This window comes from Grammomys surdaster, unplaced genomic scaffold, assembly GCF_004785775.1.
Source record: "Grammomys surdaster isolate TR1022 unplaced genomic scaffold, NIH_TR_1.0 126115, whole genome shotgun sequence".
Taxonomy (NCBI): domain Eukaryota; kingdom Metazoa; phylum Chordata; class Mammalia; order Rodentia; family Muridae; genus Grammomys; species Grammomys surdaster.
This window is the reverse complement of record NW_021620923.1, coordinates 1,004,385-1,022,925: the sequence shown is the minus strand read 5'-3', so window position 1 is coordinate 1,022,925 and position 18,541 is coordinate 1,004,385. Positions and strand designations below refer to the sequence as shown.

General features: G+C 35.8%; 1 protein-coding gene across 3 annotated transcripts in view; it reads right to left on the bottom strand.

The window, feature by feature from the left end:
* The window catches only part of Robo2 (roundabout guidance receptor 2), a 497,708-nt gene that overhangs the window by 4,353 nt on the left and 474,814 nt on the right, over positions 1 to 18,541 (bottom strand). The window contains exons 25-27 of one of the 3 annotated variants that reach the window (XM_028756255.1): positions 11,925 to 12,107; positions 9,546 to 9,719; positions 603 to 803 (exon numbers count right to left, since the gene is read on the bottom strand). In XM_028756255.1, the coding sequence (XP_028612088.1) occupies positions 603 to 803; positions 9,546 to 9,719; positions 11,925 to 12,107 (558 nt within the window). The remainder of the gene's footprint in view (positions 1 to 602; positions 804 to 9,545; positions 9,720 to 11,924; positions 12,108 to 18,541) is intronic. The other 2 variants (XM_028756254.1, XM_028756252.1) reach the window with 2 other exon arrangements.

Sequence of the window (18,541 nt, the reverse complement as noted above, 5' to 3'; positions counted from 1 at the left end):
TCAAAGGATGAACTAGCTCCCAACACTGCTGTGAATCCACTGGTAAACTGACATTTCACATGTTAGTAGATTTATAAGGAATCTACATTCTTCTTATTTTTAAAACGTAAGAATAAAATAACAACTAACTCAAGTAGAAGGAACTTCTAAAAAGCTTCATAAAAGCTACTAAGTCGGGTAAGAACATACAATTTCTTTTTTATCTCAGGACAAAGATAGATAGTACATCAAGCTCCAATCACAATAAATAACCAAAATTCTCTACAGCAATCTGCTTCCTTTTCTGTATTGCAGTCAGTTATAAAGGTGTAAGAATCATTTGCCAAATAGATCGTATGTTACTTGTAAGTATTAAGACTAATTACCTACATTAAAAGAATTTTATACACTTTAAACCAACTTGAAATACCAATGAAAAGTGTTGCATCATGCACCGTTCTAAATAGTTATCCTTAAACTTATGGCCAATCCTGAGTGAAATAATTGAGTTTGCTTTTCTTAGCAGATATAAATTTTTATCACTCTGATTATTTAATATCGAGATCCTATCAGCCCAATGTTTTTGAATCACAAAGGCCTTAGAAAGGAACCAAAAAACTTACACAATTCACCTGTAAACTGTCCTTGACTATTCGAGCCCACATATCCAATGTCGAGAAGGTCATTGGTGTTCCTCTGATGGCTGCCCCTCAGCACATCGGCCTTCCGAGGGCCAGTGGACCCTTTAGAGGAGGATGTTCCAGATGAGCTGTGCCCACCTGGAGATGGGAAGCTGGGTTTGCTGTAGGGCACCAGGGACTCCTCTAAAAAAGAAATCAAACCATAAAGGACTGAATTGAATGGCAGCACAGGTGTCAATCACAAACCCAATTCTTATAGGCAATTTCATTATATCCACCAAAATGGCAAGTAGGAAATTTAATCTGTTTTGGATATTAAAAGAATTTCCACTCGCAGGCAACTTTTCCTACAATATACACTGAATGGACTAAATCAAAAGAGATCTTGGGATAAGTACATTGTAACATTTTCAAGGCTAGAAGTCATTGTAGTAGAGGTCTGCCGAGAAGAACTATAGTTTGCTTAGCAAAAATAAAGTCTGGGAATTATTTTTGGAGGCCAGTGAAGCCCAGTTGAATTTTTCCATTAAGACCAAAGAAAAATGATTCCTTAATTTAAATTATAGAAATATTTTCTCAATCAGCTTAGATATAGAATTAGTTATAGATTATAGATATAGACATAGATATATAGATATATAAATGCAGAATTAGATTAGACTATAGATATGCATTAAATAAGCTTCTTAAATTTTTGATATTTCTTGAGCCAGAAATTCATTGTGTGAAAAGTTTCATGTTTTAGTAAAAGAGAACAAAACACTAATTAAAATGGGCTAATGTTCTTTTTAGATATCATCTCTCCAAAAATAAATTGTGTTATAATCCATATGTTAATATGCAGATCTGCTCTTCGCTTTTTTCCAGTCATTCCTCATATCCCATCCCTTCCACACCCACCATGTTTCTTCTAATTTTCTGGTATATGTCATGATTAACTGAACACAACCTGCTGATTGAATCTATCAGTTCGATTCTTGGATAGTATTTAGTGAGAGCGGGCACGTAGTATTTTTTTTAACAGCTGGTAACTTTCCAAAATGTCTCAGTAGATCTAGATATTGTCATTCCTTGTCCTTTGATGAAATAAACCTTCTAAGACTTTAATATCACATGGTGACATGATGTAATTAAGAAACATGCATGGGGTGAGAATAAACCTAGACATGACTGAGCACAAATGACTATAGACTCTATAAAGGGGATGCTGTTCTGAAGAGTGTCTGTGTGATCACTTCAAGTAGACACTAATCAAGGGTGAATGCTTCCCTAAACCATATATTTATGCAGCAGATTTACCTCTCACCAAATAATACCTAAGCGGGAATTATGAAGTTTATATTATGAAACTTTCAGGAATTTTTTTTCTTATAAATAAGAGATCTTCCCATCCAAATGTCAACACTGAATTTCATTTAGTCCTAAGAAGAACATATGAGCTCAGTTCCATCTTTTCTAATTTTAGGAAGCCTGATTGTGCATCTCTCTGCACTTTTATGATCTGAATTAATTCTCCTTTTTGGAAAGATGTTAACTCCCTTTCAAATAACTGGCTACTTTAACCAATCAGTTTCAAATTGATATTAAGTTGAGACAAAATAAGAAATTTAGTGTTCTTCAAAAAAAACCTCAATATAGATATTAAAGGATAAAAACATTAAGCTGTTTTCTGAGCACTCCAGATGAAACCTGGAGATTTCTAAGTTCAAAAAACCTTATACAAGGTTAACTTGTAGGTCTCCATTGAATGTGTGCTGTTAAACTCTTAGAAGAATTTCAGTTTGAACTTATTTGAGGCAAATCCAGATGCCCTTAAACAGTTGCCATTCCTAATATACCTGGTAGGAAAAAGTAAGTGATAACAGTCACCCTTTCTTGGGACTGTGCAGCACACACCTGATCCAACCCCTTGTTTGTGTGGGGCTTTCCGTGTTTCTTCTTGGCGTTCTGTAGAGTTTATCCAATCCTGGGTTTGACGCTGCCACTCTAGAGCACTTTTAGCTGGACAATCCAATGAGCTCTTTGTGTCTTCTAAGTTGACTGCTTGTTGTCTCTCTAGAGAGCTTCCTTTTCTCTCTGTTGAGTTTTCCACGTTACCAGAGTGTTGGCTCAGGCCTATCTGCTGCCTTAAACCCTGACCTGGTGGGGGATCTGGTGGTGGGGGAAGATCTAAAAATTTTGAATAATATTTAGAATGGACTAAGATTTAATGAAGAATACAAGCATAAGCTCAAGTTGAAAAAATGAAAAAACAAAAAACATAAAACAAAAACAAAAAACCCCCAAACTGAAAAGCCCTTGCCCTTTTATAAGTATTACTCATGCAAAAGAAAAATAAAAGTCAATTAACGGCTATTCAAAATGCAAGTCATTGATCTGTCTTCTACCTTTCTGACATCTCATCTTTGAGATAAAATCGACTCTTTCATACAGCTGTTTAACAGGGAACATATTTTCAACAGCAAACTAAGGGCTGGCATTGAAGGTAAAGGACAGTTTGTGGTTTATATCCAATCTCTGTCTTTTCAAGGTATAAATACTGTGATGGGAAAAAAAAATCACTACAGATTCTAGAAGCTGTGCTAGTAAACACTACCTAGAACAACAGCACTCTAAAAGACCTCCACGGAAACATCATGCTCTGTAGATAAGGGACCACAGGCCATATCATGCACAGCATATGACTGTCTCTTCACTAGTGTGTGCCATGCTGAGCACAAGTCACAGGGTTAAGCTAACGTTATTAAATGCAATTAACATCTGCCTGACAACTGATCCTGCCTGTTCGTTTCATGAATTGGCTAATGAGTTACAACTAATACATTATAATCTTCTCTTTTATTAAGTTTAACAAGTAATAACTAATATCCGGAGCACGGATTGAATATGCTGTGTGGTGAGCTGTGTAGATGGTGTGTTGTGTAAATTTGAGATGGACTTGATAAGATTTTGAAAGAACATTTTAGAGGTGACTTGACAAGTCCAGAGTGGTCTGATTGTAATCGTAAAGAGCTTTTAAAATGATCTTTGGAAATGAAGAAAACATAAAAGTTGAAGATGACCTAATCTTTTATTTTCCTTTGCTAACTTTTCAGATATTCATCTTTATATTTTGAATAACTTTAATTATGAGATTGTATTTCCTTTTATATCTTTCTTATACTATTTCTGAAATGACATGTTTAAGGACTTTTCATTCTTCTTACCATTCATTTCTATCATTATCATCTGGTTTTTCTTACAAGTTATTGTAAATTTCATGGCTCATCCTTGGATTAGACAATTATATTGCTTATTTATAAAACTTATCCATCATGCAATATATATATTCATGTATTAAACAAACTAAGGATATGCTACTCAACATGGACAATTATTTCTCATTCCATATTTATAAACATGTTCTTCTTTCTAATACTTTTTGAAATTAGAAAGGCAAAACTAAATGTTTTGTACACAAGAAGCCAATTCCCTTTTTAAAAGGCTCATGTTCACTTTAAAAAGCTTTATCCTGTGTTTTTTGAGCAAAATATTATCATCCATTGGAAGGATTTTACTGGTTTGTTGAGCATATGCTTTTGGCATTCCAAGTTGAAGCAGTATTCTCAGCTCTTATAAGTGTCTTCATGTTAGATTAAGAGCTGCCAGTCATTGACGAGAAAAGGGATGCTGTCTGGGAGAATAGGATTGCATTCAGACCATTTCTTCCAAAATGAAGATCTAATGCAATAATATGCTATCTGCTTGCATGATAATCTAATGAGGTTGGTGTTTCCTTTACATTTAATACTGGTTTCCTTTGCTGTGTGTTTTATGAATGCAAATTAATTATTTCATTTGACTTATTGGGCTTAGTCTGTCAGTGAGGGGAAAGGATTGTATTGAATTCTAAAATAACATCTTGTCATTGATTTTTATTCACCATCTAAGCTGTTTAATTTCTAGAATGGCCAAAATGGCATTTGCTTATGGCAGCTAAAATTTTGATGCCTATTTAATTTGACTTGAAATTATATAGCTTGGTAATTGTATAATATCCTTGGAGATTTTATCTTGTAAGAATAAAGGATACTGCAGGCACATTGAAATAAACTAGAAAGAGATGGAATTACAAATGACTGTGGAAAAAATAAAACTATATAATCCAATGCATTTACTAAAATTAAATTTATTATTCAATTCGTTGTGGAATTATTTCAAGTAAGTCAATTCACTAGAGTATCTCACTGGCCCACTGTGGGTTAGCTATTGTCAATCAATGAGAGTCCAATGACATAGGTACATTATTATTCTCATTTATTTTTCAGATAAGTGAATGGGGGTCGATGGGATGGATGAGGGTGGAGCAAAAAGAAATCAAGCATCTAAAGCCTGAATCTCTCTTTTTCTAAGACCCACTTATGTGATTTTGTCCATAGTAATCAGCCAGGTCAGAAGTTTCCACTTAATGCTTCAACACAGCTTCGCATCATCCTATAAACACTTATACTTCTACTGTTGTGTTTCTCCTTTTGCTCAGATACAGTTCCATTCTTCATCTTTGCCCAAAATATGAAATTGTCTTTGAATCCCTTTCTTTGTGGCATATGTTAACTTCCAAATCCCATTGGTTCCATCTTCAATATCTTATCATTTTAGTTTTTGCTTTCACTGATCCACTGAGGGTGCCTTGAAGCACCCCCATTTATTGTTTCTATGATCTCCAAGTGTCTCTATTTTTATACTTTGGACCATCTATTATTGCTTATACAAAATCTATACTGACATTTTGGATTTAAAAAATATAAGATTATACCACTCTCCTACCTTAAAAATATAAAATATACTAACATGAATTCAAAGACACATGCACACACACAGACACACAGACACAATCAATCTCTCTCTCTCTCTCTCTCTCTCTCTCTCTCTCTCTCTCTCTCTCTCTCTCTCTCCCACACACACTCTGCCAGGAATTTTCCACTATAGAAGTCCATAGTAGTTCCTCAGTATACAGTAGTTCCTCAGTATACAGATCCTTAAATATTACTACTGTCTTGTGTGACTGGCAGCATATTCCATCCTGTTTTTCTATCTGCTCTAGTTCTTGCCTTCCTTTAAAAAATATCAAATAAACACCATGCTTTCAATTGCTGGCATCAGCTCCTAGGATGATCTTTCCTTCAATATAAACATTTTTTTTTATATTTTTCCTGCCTTTATCGTATGTCATGTTGTTGTTGAGGCTTTCCCTGATAACCCTACATTAAAATATTACCCCTGAAATACTTTACAATTTCTGTCATTTCTCTCTCCATGGCAGCAATCCCCATTAGCATACTTTATATTATCACTTATGCATTTATACTTGTCTGAACCTCTGTTTATTGACTAGAATATAAGGCCCAGTAGACTGGGGAATGATATTTTATAATACTTGCTCAATAAACATTTAGAAGGAGGAACCAATGAGTTCATGAATTTTCAGAAAGCTATACTGTGGCAGCTATAGAGAAAACAATCTTTGTCTTAACTGGGAATTAAAGACTAGATCGAAGACAGTACAGTTTGAGAGAAGATAATCTCTGAAGAACTCATTAAGGAGGAACTGTCTAACATCTTCAGTACAGAATTGGTCAGGCTATTTCTTTCAAGCATAGATGATTTAGATACATCAACCCCTGCTTAGAAGAGATATTCCATAAGAAACACAAGCACATCCATGAGTGTGTATGGAATTTTTCATTGCTTTTGAGAGAAAAAAACCCTGACATTTCTTATTACTCCAAATTCTTCTCATTGGACACAGAAAATTTCTTCCTTTCTTCAGAAGGTAGCTTGACACAAGGAGACAGTATTCTTGACAACGATATATGAAAAGTGGGATGTGCCACTTGCTATTAGGACATTGTACTATCAACTATAGTCTGTTACTCTCTAATCAGAATCCACAAAGCCTGGCCTTAAAACTGGCAGAACTGAGGGCTTGAGAGAATAGGTAAGTGTGGGATATGCCTGCTCTGCAAGCATGAAGATCTGATTTCAGTCTTCCTGAACCCACATATAAAAACAAAGGCAAGTGCTATGATGAGCACCCACAATACCAGTCCTGAGTTGGAGACTTGCTAGAAAATCAGAGTGGACGATTTGAAAGCTCCAGGAGCAGTGAAAAAATCCTATCTCTAAAAGAAAAAAGTAGAGTGGTTGAAAAGGACATTTACCTTTTACTGCTAGTTGAAACGTACATGAGGCAAGTTCTCACACATGTGTATCCCTCAACATATACAAATGAACACAAATCTCTACATGCACACACACACTGAAAACACACAAACCCCACACACATACGTACAGAGTGATGATATCTCAATCTCCCCAAATTCTAAAGTCTTGTGTAAGTAACTGGTTATAGGACAGCCACCAGACCTTGAAAGATGATTGAGTCTACGAGTATGAGGTCATTATTGTGCTAAGATGCTGAGGTTAAATATTTGAGAAAACAGCCAGCAATAATTTATTCTAATTAATGTGCTCATAAAGACTATCATAAACTATAATACAAAAATTCTAGTGTAAAACTCTTTTTTGTTGTTGTTTTTTTGTTTGTTTGGTTGTTTTTTTTTGAGACAGTTTCTCTGTATTGCCCTGGCTGTCCTGGAAATCTCTCTCTGTGGACCAGGCTGGCCTTGAACTCAGAAATCTGCCTGCCTCTGCCTCCCAAGTGCTGGGATTAAAGGCGTGTGCCACCACTGTCCAGCAAAACTCTTATGTAGTAAATGCTACTAAACAATGATCTTCTGAAACAGAGTGATTTGATTAGGAATAATTATTATCTGATTATTAAATGTTCATTATTTATTTTTTGTTTAAAATGAACACATCAGTGAGAGAAATTATAGGTTAAAAGAGTGAGATTAGCACTAAAAATAACCTAAAGTGATCAATTAATCCTCAGAATATCTGAACCAGAAAAGAAACAGTAAGCCTTGAGTGTGTGTCTGTGTGTGTGTGTGTGTGTGTGTGTGTGTGTACTTCCCAAGATGTCAAATTTTAGGCCTTCATTAACATCTGTATCCTTAACATTTATATTCCATGGAAACACTTCCCAAAGAAACAGAGAAAGCAGGAAAAACATGTATACTCAAGAAACATTAAAACAAACATGTTTGATGTTTAAATCTTAGTATGATGAGATTTACAGAAAGTACAAAGTTGGCAGCTGGATTCCTTCCCACAAAAATAAGAATCAAAAACATTACTGTTTTCCAGCTAAGGTTTTACCCTATCCTAGTAAGTCTGAGGCCCAAGGACTAGGTCTGGTTACAGAAATGCACAGAAAGCAGATAGTACCTCTGATAATTACATCAGAACCAGAAAGCCATGTTTTAGGATACTGTCAAATGGTTCTAACCTTCACCTTTGCTAAGTTAATCCTCTTGATAGTCAGTAAAATGATCTCATGATAAATTTGGGGGGTGATAAGGAGGTGTTTTTGAGAAGCAGAGAGAAATTTTGCTTTGCATCTAAAGTTACAGGAACTACTTAATATATAATAAGAGTCAGAGCATTGAAAGGGGGGTTAGAATAAATATATTTAGAATATATTTAGAAAATATGAGGATTGAGCTGAAAATATGATAACTAAGGGTACTTTGTAGGCAAAATAAAATAGAATCGTTACTGAGCATGTATGTCCTCCAGTAATATTGCTTCCTGAAGACTATTTAATGAAATGCTCAAAGGTTAGATGCTATGCATAAATAAAATGATTTAAATAAAACAATGTTGCTCACATTTAGCCACCAGTTCATCTGTCAATAAAGTTTATTGATAATCATTCGCAGTAATATGTTTGGAGACCTGGTTTCTTGTGACCCTGTCATCTCACTTTTACTATTATATTGCTGATTCAGAATCCCAAGTATTTAGATTACACATGTGTACCAACAACCCAGTTTATGTAGTTTTGGCTGACCAGTCTAAGGTTACATTTCTACGGTAGGCAAGTATTCTATACCCTGAGCTACACCCATAGTTACAGTTTTAAATATGTTTTCCATAGGTAAACTTACATAACTAGGAGTAGATTTAGGACATAAACCCTGTGCTTCTCAAGGTCAAAAGTATTTACGATTTGGACATTAAGTGAAAAACAAATATTGAGCCTTTCTTATGGGTGGAATCGTTATGCTTCTACCATTCATAGATTAAAGTTAATCCTTGTGTCTATTGGTATGGTATTGGGAATTGAGACCTCTTGTGGGTAATGAAGTTGGCTCAGGGCCTTTATAAAGAACACCAGAGAAACCTGTTCCATCATTTGAAGTTACCAAAAGTAGGCACTGCCTGCAGCCATAAAGGACCCTATTAATACACACCAAGAGTTGCACTTCCTAGACTTTAAAACTGAGAAATAAAATTTCTCTTTTTCATTTTTTTCTATTTATAAGATTGTGATCACATATTGCAGTACCTGAAACAAAGGAAGTCTTTATACCAACAGACTACGGCTGCCTCTTTGTTCTGAAATTCATGAACCCAAAACATTACTTAATCACATCATGGTCTTCTCAAAATAAAATAAAATAGGTCCAATAATTGCAGGTGTTCACACACAATTACAAATGCACATGGGCTGACACTTTCCTTCCTATGCTTAAAATGAGATGCTGGCGATTTTTAGAAGAGCTAAAACTTTGGAAAGTTGAATTCTAGATCTTTCTTGAGGCGTGATGATGATGATGATGGCGGCGGTGGTAGTGGTGATGACGATTATAAATTTCACATGATTGAAAAAGAATGTGTTTTATTTAAACATTTCATGTGGTCAAGTATCTGAACTAGCAGGTAATTAGGTGACAACACCTAATCTACAATCCCTCCTTTACTGAAAGTTAGTGAGAACCCGGAGAATTGTTCATAAGGAGATGTCGTTGAGTAACCTACCATCTGGCATCCCTTCTCTCCGATGAGGTAACGCTGGCTGTGGGTCCATCCGCCCTCCCTTGTGTTTTTTCGTGGGCCTAGGTCTCTGGCTTTGATTCTGGGCAGCACTGGTGTTACTGTCCGTAGAAAACGGGCTGGTGGGCCGCTGCCTTTGAGAGGAGGTAAAGGCTTTTCCTGAAACGAAAACCAAGAGAACAGACATAAAGAATGACACTAATACTTTAAACGTTTGTCTTGCTTTGTGTCTTTACTCTTTCTAGACTACCTAGTGAATGTACCCATAGATGCAATGGGAAGGTACAAAACCCCACTGCGTGTCTGCATGGAATACCTGCTGCTCATAATTCATCCAGTTTTTAATAAGCTAAGAAGACCCCATCCAGCCAAAACATGTTTCAAGCAAATGAACCTGAAATAAATCCACCAACCAAAAGCTTCCCATTGCTTGATCATAGTTTTATTCAGTCTTGACAATCTTGGTAATTCTTTCATAAATCTATGCAAATGCATGCCACATTTACTTTTCCATATAAGAAAAAGGGTTTTTTTTTTTTAAAGAATTTAATTGCGTGGTATTTTATTTAAATAGTCAAGCTTCACTCTTATAATCCTAAACACTGTTTTGGAGTTATAACATTTGAAATTTTATACCAAAGTTCTCCTGAGATGTATAAATAAAATTGACCTTACCACTTAATGTTCATACACAATAATTCTACCTTTCAGCAGGATTAAGTAAGATCAGTGTAGAAGGTAGCAGGTAATAGTCTCAGTCTAGAACCCAAAATGCGATGTATGTTTTCTGAGCAATATTATCCTATGTTAACAAGCTCGGCATTCCAAATTTTAAAACGAAATATGCTATTTTCCTTTTGATAGTTTAGAGTATGTGCATGGAATTTATTCTGGGAAAAGGGTCAGCTAATACATGTTCCACAATGAATTATTTTAACACTAAGTTTATTATTGTAAGAGAGGACTGGCTTATGTGCACATAGTTATTCTTTTGTGCACATTTTCACTTCATACAAAATTATCATATGTAGTTACACTTTCCTGAGTCCATGTGACTTGATACTGCTTAATGCTTTATTAGTGTTTAACATACATGCCGCTGGTGCACTTATGCCTTCTAATTTATTAGCTCCGTTGCACCTTCTCCCTACTTTGCCTCTAACAAATGCCTCAAAAAGCACTCAGGCAACATAAAGATTCTGACTTATGTCTTGGGAAGTAAGAAACTCCAAATAACCAGGTCTTTACACCATATTTTAGTTTGGATGCTTTATACACTTGAACTTTTGCAGTGCCTGAGACATGCTTATATTTCGTTTGGAGAATATTTAATGCACGTTAGAAAAAAAATAATGATGGTGAAACTTATGACAACATCCAAGACATAATTTTATAACATGAAAGTATAGCAAGGGTCCAAAGTCTTTTTTCTTTACCATTCGAGTGCCATTAAAATTGAAGCATGCATTTATACTTCATTAGTTTATTTTGCTAAGACAACATAGTAAATGTGTATATTAACTTCCTATTATATGCAGCTAAGAAGTACATATAAAATTATAAGGGCATATACGTCATTCCAAAGCTGTTGTTTTCCTCTCCAGAAAGACTCATTTACTTCCAAATTACCAGAGTTAATCTTACATACCTTTCACCAACCCTGTGGCATGACATGAACATAATAATTATGTAATTTGACTTTGATGCTATTATTTACTACTCTTTGAAATAAAAATGAATTTACTTTAAAGAGCAGTGCACATAGAGATATCTTATTGAACTCACAAATGCCTTTGGTGTATCTTTAGTTAGCATCCATTAAAACAAATAGTAAATTATTGTATTAAAATCTTAGTCAAACAATTAGGACCATCAGCCAAGGGAGCTGTTAGTCTTAGACCCGTTCACCCCATGCTGAGAAAGCCTTCCCAGAAAAATGCCTCTGCAGAAAGAAATAGGGGAAAGTAAGGCAATAGAGATAAAAGCTAAATAATCTTAATCACCAGGTTCATTATTGATTTTGTGAGGATTTTGCAATGTGTGAGTTACTGAAAGTTTAATGACAATCTCAGTAGCGGCTTTTTTTGTAATATGGAAAGGAAGCACACAGCAATTAACCAGTAGAGCCAAAAGAGGAAAAGGATGGAAGGGATGCAAGGTAACGCATAGGAGACTATTTTTGGCTCCAAAATATCAGCATCAAAAGAGAGTTCTGGTAACAGAGCATCATCCATCCAACTGTGTTCATGCATATTTTAAAAAGTCTGCAGTTAGATTCACTGAGAAGAAAGAACAGAAGGAAAGGTCAGTGTCTGGAGGACAGGATTCTCTCATGCAAAGAGTGTTGACTTGGAATCTACCAACCTGTTCTCGTAAGACTGGTTCCATCCAGCCTAAAACCAGCTTTATCTGCTGCTGCCACCAATGCTTGTGCAAAGCTGCCGCTGGCAAAGATAGAGCCATCTGAGGAGCTACCTACACTAGATCTATGACTAGAAAAGTTACGATCCTCATCAGATGCAGAGCCCCATCCATTTACCATTGAACCTAAAAACAAATGTAGTGGTCCAGTAAGTCGTATATATCAGATATCTCATCTGCTGTAACACAGTGCATAATGACCAAACTGGCTAGTTCATTTCCTTTCTAAAAGGTTTCATAGTGAATTCTTTATTCCACTAGCATCTATGTCTTCAACATTCTAAGTAAGAGAGAACTAAGGCCATTTAAAATCTGTATCTGTTTGTTTCTCATTGACAAAACACATATCACTTGGTTCAATTCTTACATTGATTAAATTATCACATGATCATTTCCCCACAAGGATTGCTATGCTTATTTAACTTGCTGTGCATCAAGAAAGACTAATCTGACTGAAGCAATTTAGTGTATTTAAACTGGAAGAATTAGTTCAAAAAATAGTGTGAATATATTTTAAAGTTAGTTCAGAATTTATAAATTATAACAAGATTTTAAACTAAAAGTTATTCATAAAACAACAAAAACTCATATTTAAAATAGCTAAAACAATATCAAATCAACATGGAACATAAAGAATAAACTGTATTTTTCTGAATATTTATTTATGACAATGATGTTACATATTCTTTAATTTTTAATTAGCTTAATAACTCCAGTTTTTTGAATGCTAAAAGTTTCTTTAAAAACAATTAGTATAAAAATATCATGAACTGTAAGGTAGATTTTTCTGCAAAATGAAACATGGTATTAATGAAAAAAATACAACTTTATGTGTAAATAAATTTCCTTATAAAATACTTTGAAGATACTATAAATAACATTTTCTTAAGATTCTACAAAGCAAGTTTTCAATTTTTTTAAAAAAAGAAAATCACAGGGGGAATTAAACCAACTATTTACTATAATTAATATAATATTTACTTAAGTTGTTGTATGATTAATTTATAATACAATAAACTACCAAGTATTTAGAAAGGAGACACAAACATGTGTTTATAAAATCTGTTTTCCTAAATAACACAAATACATATTTATGAGAAATAGGTGAAAATAAAATACAGTAGAGTTTTTACTTTATTCTTATTCCTTCAAGAGAACAGTATGATTAAGAGTGAAACAGTGATCACAGGAGTGTTCACGTAATTGGTTTTAATGCCTTGCTTTTTCTTTGACTATTTGTGTTTATTGTCTTGCTTGTTCCTTGACTATTTGCATCTATTGTATTGCTAGACCCTCAACCTATAACTGACCTTAATACATGCATGTAATTAAAATGGTATAAAAGCATAAAGGAGGACAGGGATGGGATGGGGGTTTCTAGGGAGGGGAACTGGGGAAAAGGGATGACATCTGTATTGTAAACAAATAAAATATCCAATAAAAACATAAAAAAAAGAGTTTCAAGTACTTAAAATATTAGTGAATGGGTCAGTGACACAGATACATTCTTTTTCAAGACAGAGAAAACAGAATTGAAAGGAACAGGATAATTTGAGACATTAAAATAGAGTTAGCAGAAGCAGAGAGAGGCAGTCTGGACTCTAGTTGAAAAACCATAAGTACACGGTCTTTACACTCCAAACAAGTATGCTTCACGAAGACCACTGCAAGGGAGCTAAGACAGATAACACCATCAACAGAGCCTCCTTAGACAAATTTATCCCTGGGCTAAAGATCACTGTCAAGAACCAATAGGCCACCCTGAGAGAAGAAACAAGGCAAAGGGCCTGTGTCCCCTTTGCCACAGGGGAGAAGGAGAAATCCAAAGCTGTTCAGTGAGGGGTCACTAAAGGATGGAGAATGTCAGCTGAGAGTAGGCTTAGGGAGCCTGAATCCTCATTTTTGTTCCTTCCACAGACTTCTTCACTATTATAATAGACATTCCCTTATTCTCTCCCATTTACTTCATGTTTTATTTTTTATTTTTTTTATTTTATTTTACTTCATGTTTTAATTTTCTAACTTGTCTCTTTCTGGTACCTCCTGTCTTTATCATTGTCTAAATGTCTTTCTCAAGAACTTACATACTTTGATTTCTCCATTTAAAGATCTCTAGAATATCATCTTTACGACAGTCACATCCTTACTATTCTTCTGAGTCACTGGGTCCTCAAACTACAGAGTCCTGTCTATCTCTGGAGTAGTATCTCACACAACACTATCTCCATCACATAACCACACTTTCTCAATTGCTACCACTTCTGATTTCTGGTGTCTAATGAAATCTTGGCTCTTGTTGCCTTGATTATGTTTCACCTTCAGTCTGCTATCATCTGATATTATCTTAGAATCATCCTCTATAGTTGTAGAAATACTATGCAAAAAAGAGTACGTAGGTGTCATCCCTTGACGTTTACTCTTACATATACATTTCCTTAAGAAGTAGAGTTTTATTGATAAAGAACTACCTGTTTTCCATTCTTGCATATGTTATACAGGAGCACTGAAGTACAGAAATTCAATGAACATTGACATATTGGATAATATACACTTAGTGTTTTCATCTCACTGTAAATTTTATGCAGTAGTATATCTGATGTATAATGTCTTAACAATGACCTTACTTTACCTTCCAAAGAACATCTCTATAGATATTCCTAGAAAATTTAGTTTGTTTATTGATTGATTGATTTATAAAATAACAGATAATACTAGTGAATTCTTGTTGAGTATCTAGACATAGGGAAAATAATTATGTAATTGTCTAGCAACAACAAATGGTAACAAATATAGTTTTTAGTATATAATGGAATGCATCTTAGGTAATAATATGTAATAAGATACACATATATTATTCTTTGCTACATCCAGATAGTAGCAGTTTACAGTGTTTCTAGTCAAGGTAAAAATGATTAATTTACTTTAAGTCATAACATAGTTTTGTCTGTGATTCTTAGTCACACTCGCTCATATTAATACATTCAGTTTAGCATTTTGTTCTTTCAATAATTTCCTTCAACCCAAAGTACTTGAGTGTGTTGTGTTTGTGCCAGCTCCGTGGGTTCACCCTGGTGATCTAGCATATCAACAGTTGAGTCTCACATATTGTAAAATGAAGAGGGGAAAGTCCCATATCACGGCACCATCACTACAAAAATAGTAATCATGGAAAGTCTCCTAATAGAAAATCACCTTTTCTCTTCCACCCTCCCAAAAGAGCCTGCTTTATCTCCTCACAATACTGAGTCCTTTGTGTCAATATCCATGCTACACCCTAAAAAAGTGAATTGCTGGTGTCTTTGCTCTGACTTTCCGTCAATCCTTAATGGTTTCTGACATGTCCTTTAAAAATCTCCCGTTTTCCCCACTAAATTCTTCCTTGACATATTTCCACCCATTCTCTGGGAAGAATCAGGAACTGGATAGCAACAAGACTGGACTTCCCATGATTGTCAGACAGTAGAGATACCTGAGTTGCTGTTTTATTTATTTATGTTGTTTTTGAAACAAGAGCAAAGGATACTTCGGAGCTGAAGAGACACCATGGGCATGCCACTTCAGTAGGACTGATGATACAAAGCAAAACCTATGCAAGCCAGTTTGTTGTCTTTGCCCTTTGACAATGTAAAGCAAAGAACACTAAGCAGAGAGAAATGAGACTATTCCATCTCTGCTGTTTCTCTGACAACACTATACTGGACTGGGGTAAGAGCTACACTATGTACATACATGGGTGTAGCTTCAAACTGTCTGAACACACTTCACCACCACACAACACACTGTGTATTAAAATTCCTTCCATGAAATTCTGAAAAAGTATTTGTCAGGTACGAGTTTTGACCATCAGTGGCTACTGCTGCTTTCCCTCTTCCTTTAGATTTAAACATTAAGAAAGACTCACATATGCTTTGGTCCTTTTTAGAAGGAGTATCAAAAGATTCAACCAGAGCTCCCAAAGTCTAAACCTCCAGCCTGAGAGCACAAAGGGAGGGACTCATGTCTCCACCTGTAAAGGTAACTGAGGGTGGCCTTGTCAGACATCAGTGGAAGTTGAGGGCCATGGTCATTGAAAGTTTGGATTCCCTAATGTTGGGGAAATTGAGAGCAGGGAGATGGGACTGGGAGGATGTTCGGAGCACACCCTCATAAAAACAGGAAGAGGGGTTATGGGATAAAGGATTTTGGGGGAGAATGGAAGAGGAGATAACATTAAAAGGTAAATATGTAAAATATCCAAAACAACAACAACAACAACAACAACAAAAAAGATAATGGATCTGGAAAATAAGAGTGAGTTTACTTATTTCTAATTATTTTCAAAAGTATCTAGAAGATGCTAACTGGCTAAGATCTTATTTTGAGCTCTCCACAAAAGAACTTAAGTCTCTGTTTAATATTCTCAAGAGAGATGTAAATCTTAATTTTCCTCAACAATTGATTGACAAAAGAGGAGTAATCTCACAAAAAGTAGAAGCTATTATTAATCGATGTATTATATAGTCTGATTAGTTGTTGGCTGTTCTATAACAGTCCTTTGATAAAAGAGATTATTAATATAAATTTATATTTCTTTAAATAATGTCTTCATGACTCTCTGAGTGTGAAAGGAGCGGCTGCTGGCTCTTCTGCCCTGATTTCACAAGAACTCTGAAAAATTTGCTTTAAAAACAAAAGAGGGGGAATGGGACCCCCCCAGAAGGAGTCCCCCAAAATACTCTCCCTCATGCCTTGTTCACTTTTAACTCTCTAAAACTGAAAGCTCATGGCAAATATGCTGCTGACTGCCTCTGGCATCACCAAGACCAATAAAAACTATGCCACAGCTATGTGGAAGGACCCTCTTACCCTTAAAGGGAATGGCCCGGACCCAGCTCTCTTATAGGGCCAAAGATTGATATGCTTGTTTGATGCCACAAAAGGCACAGCTAAATGGCTGCCAAAAAGATTAATGAAATAAATAGATACCCCCACAAAGCCAGGCCCAACCATAAATAAGATGGATAACAATTGATATCCAGGGAAGAGAAATCTCCCTGAGAATTCCCTTCTTTTTCCTTTCCAGGTAAAAATGAATCACCGTGATGTCTGCTGTTAAAAGTTCTAATCCAGGTGCTGGCCTCCAAACTTATACTACTCAGACCTTTGACAGGCCACTGACAAGAACATCAAACAGCTAGTGATTAACATCACTAATCTGAAGAAATCCCTCATTTCTCTGTCTAAAGAGACCTCCAAAAATTTCAAAGGAGTTTATTGGACTTGATTTACTCTATTACAATAGAAAAGGCTGTGTACAGCTCTTGACTGTGTACAGCCCTTAAATAAGAATGTTGCCTTTACATAGACAAGACAGGGACCGTTAAAGAGAGCATGAAAAAGGTCAGAGAAGGCCCTGAGAAAAGACAGAGAGTGAAAGAGAAAGATGAGAGCTGGTACAAGAATTGGCTTTCAACCTCTCCATGGTTTTCAACCCTACTTCCTCCCATCTTGGGACCATTAATTGGGTTATTTTTGCTTACTTCTTTTGGTCCCTGGGCCTTAAATAGGCTGACTAAATTTGTGAAAAAACAGACTAATAATTTGGTAGCAAAACCTATTCAGATACATCATCATAAGTTAGCTATGGAGGACCATGTGACTCGAGATGAGGTTGTTACGCTATCCAGGGTGTTCCCAAAACCCATCTCCACCCAACCTAAAAGACCTAGCAGAGAGGGACTACCCAGAACCCCCTCTGACTGGCGATCTGAATTCTTGCTTAAGCTGTGAGGCTAAGCACTGCAAGGGAATATAAATAAAAGTTTAAAATATGTCTCTGGCTTCCCTGAAGGACAAGCCTGACTACATAGGAGTTGATGTAAAAAGTATTCCCTCCCCAGGAAAAGGCATCGGGATGGGTATGGCTCTCATGCCTCACTGGACAATGACAGGGGAACCAGAACCATTACAAAGTCCCCTTCAATTACTGGAGGTCAGGCTTCTACCCTGCCTTTGCAAGATTAGAATCGCCACAACCCTTCTATACTTAGAGAAGGGAGGAGATGTCAGAGGCAGCCCTACTTATACACTGAAGTCCTAAAATCAACCATAGGCCTAAAATCAGCAATAGGCCTGTCATACATGTGTACTAACACCAAGTCTTGGGTCTTTGTGGAAAAACATTGAAACAGATGGCTATAAGCTATTGTAAACAGGCAGCTTTTGTAGAAATTTACCAGCCTGAGTAGTCATAGACCTTGTAAATAGGTAGCCTTGGCAGATAATATCAACTTAGATAAGGACAAGTGAATCATAGGCTAAGTCATAGTGACCTGTCCCCTGAAACTTCACCCAGCCGATACCCTGTTCTGAAAGATATCTGTACTCCCCCTGAACACCCACGTTCCATCTTCTTCCCCAGGTCCTGCCTTTTTGTGTTTATAACTCTTGTGTCAATAAGTAAAAACTATGATTTGATTTTTAAAAAGAAAAGAAAAGAAAGGCCCACATAGTTACTTAAAGAATTACAAAGGGCAAAAGGTTACACACACACACACACACACACACACACACACACACAC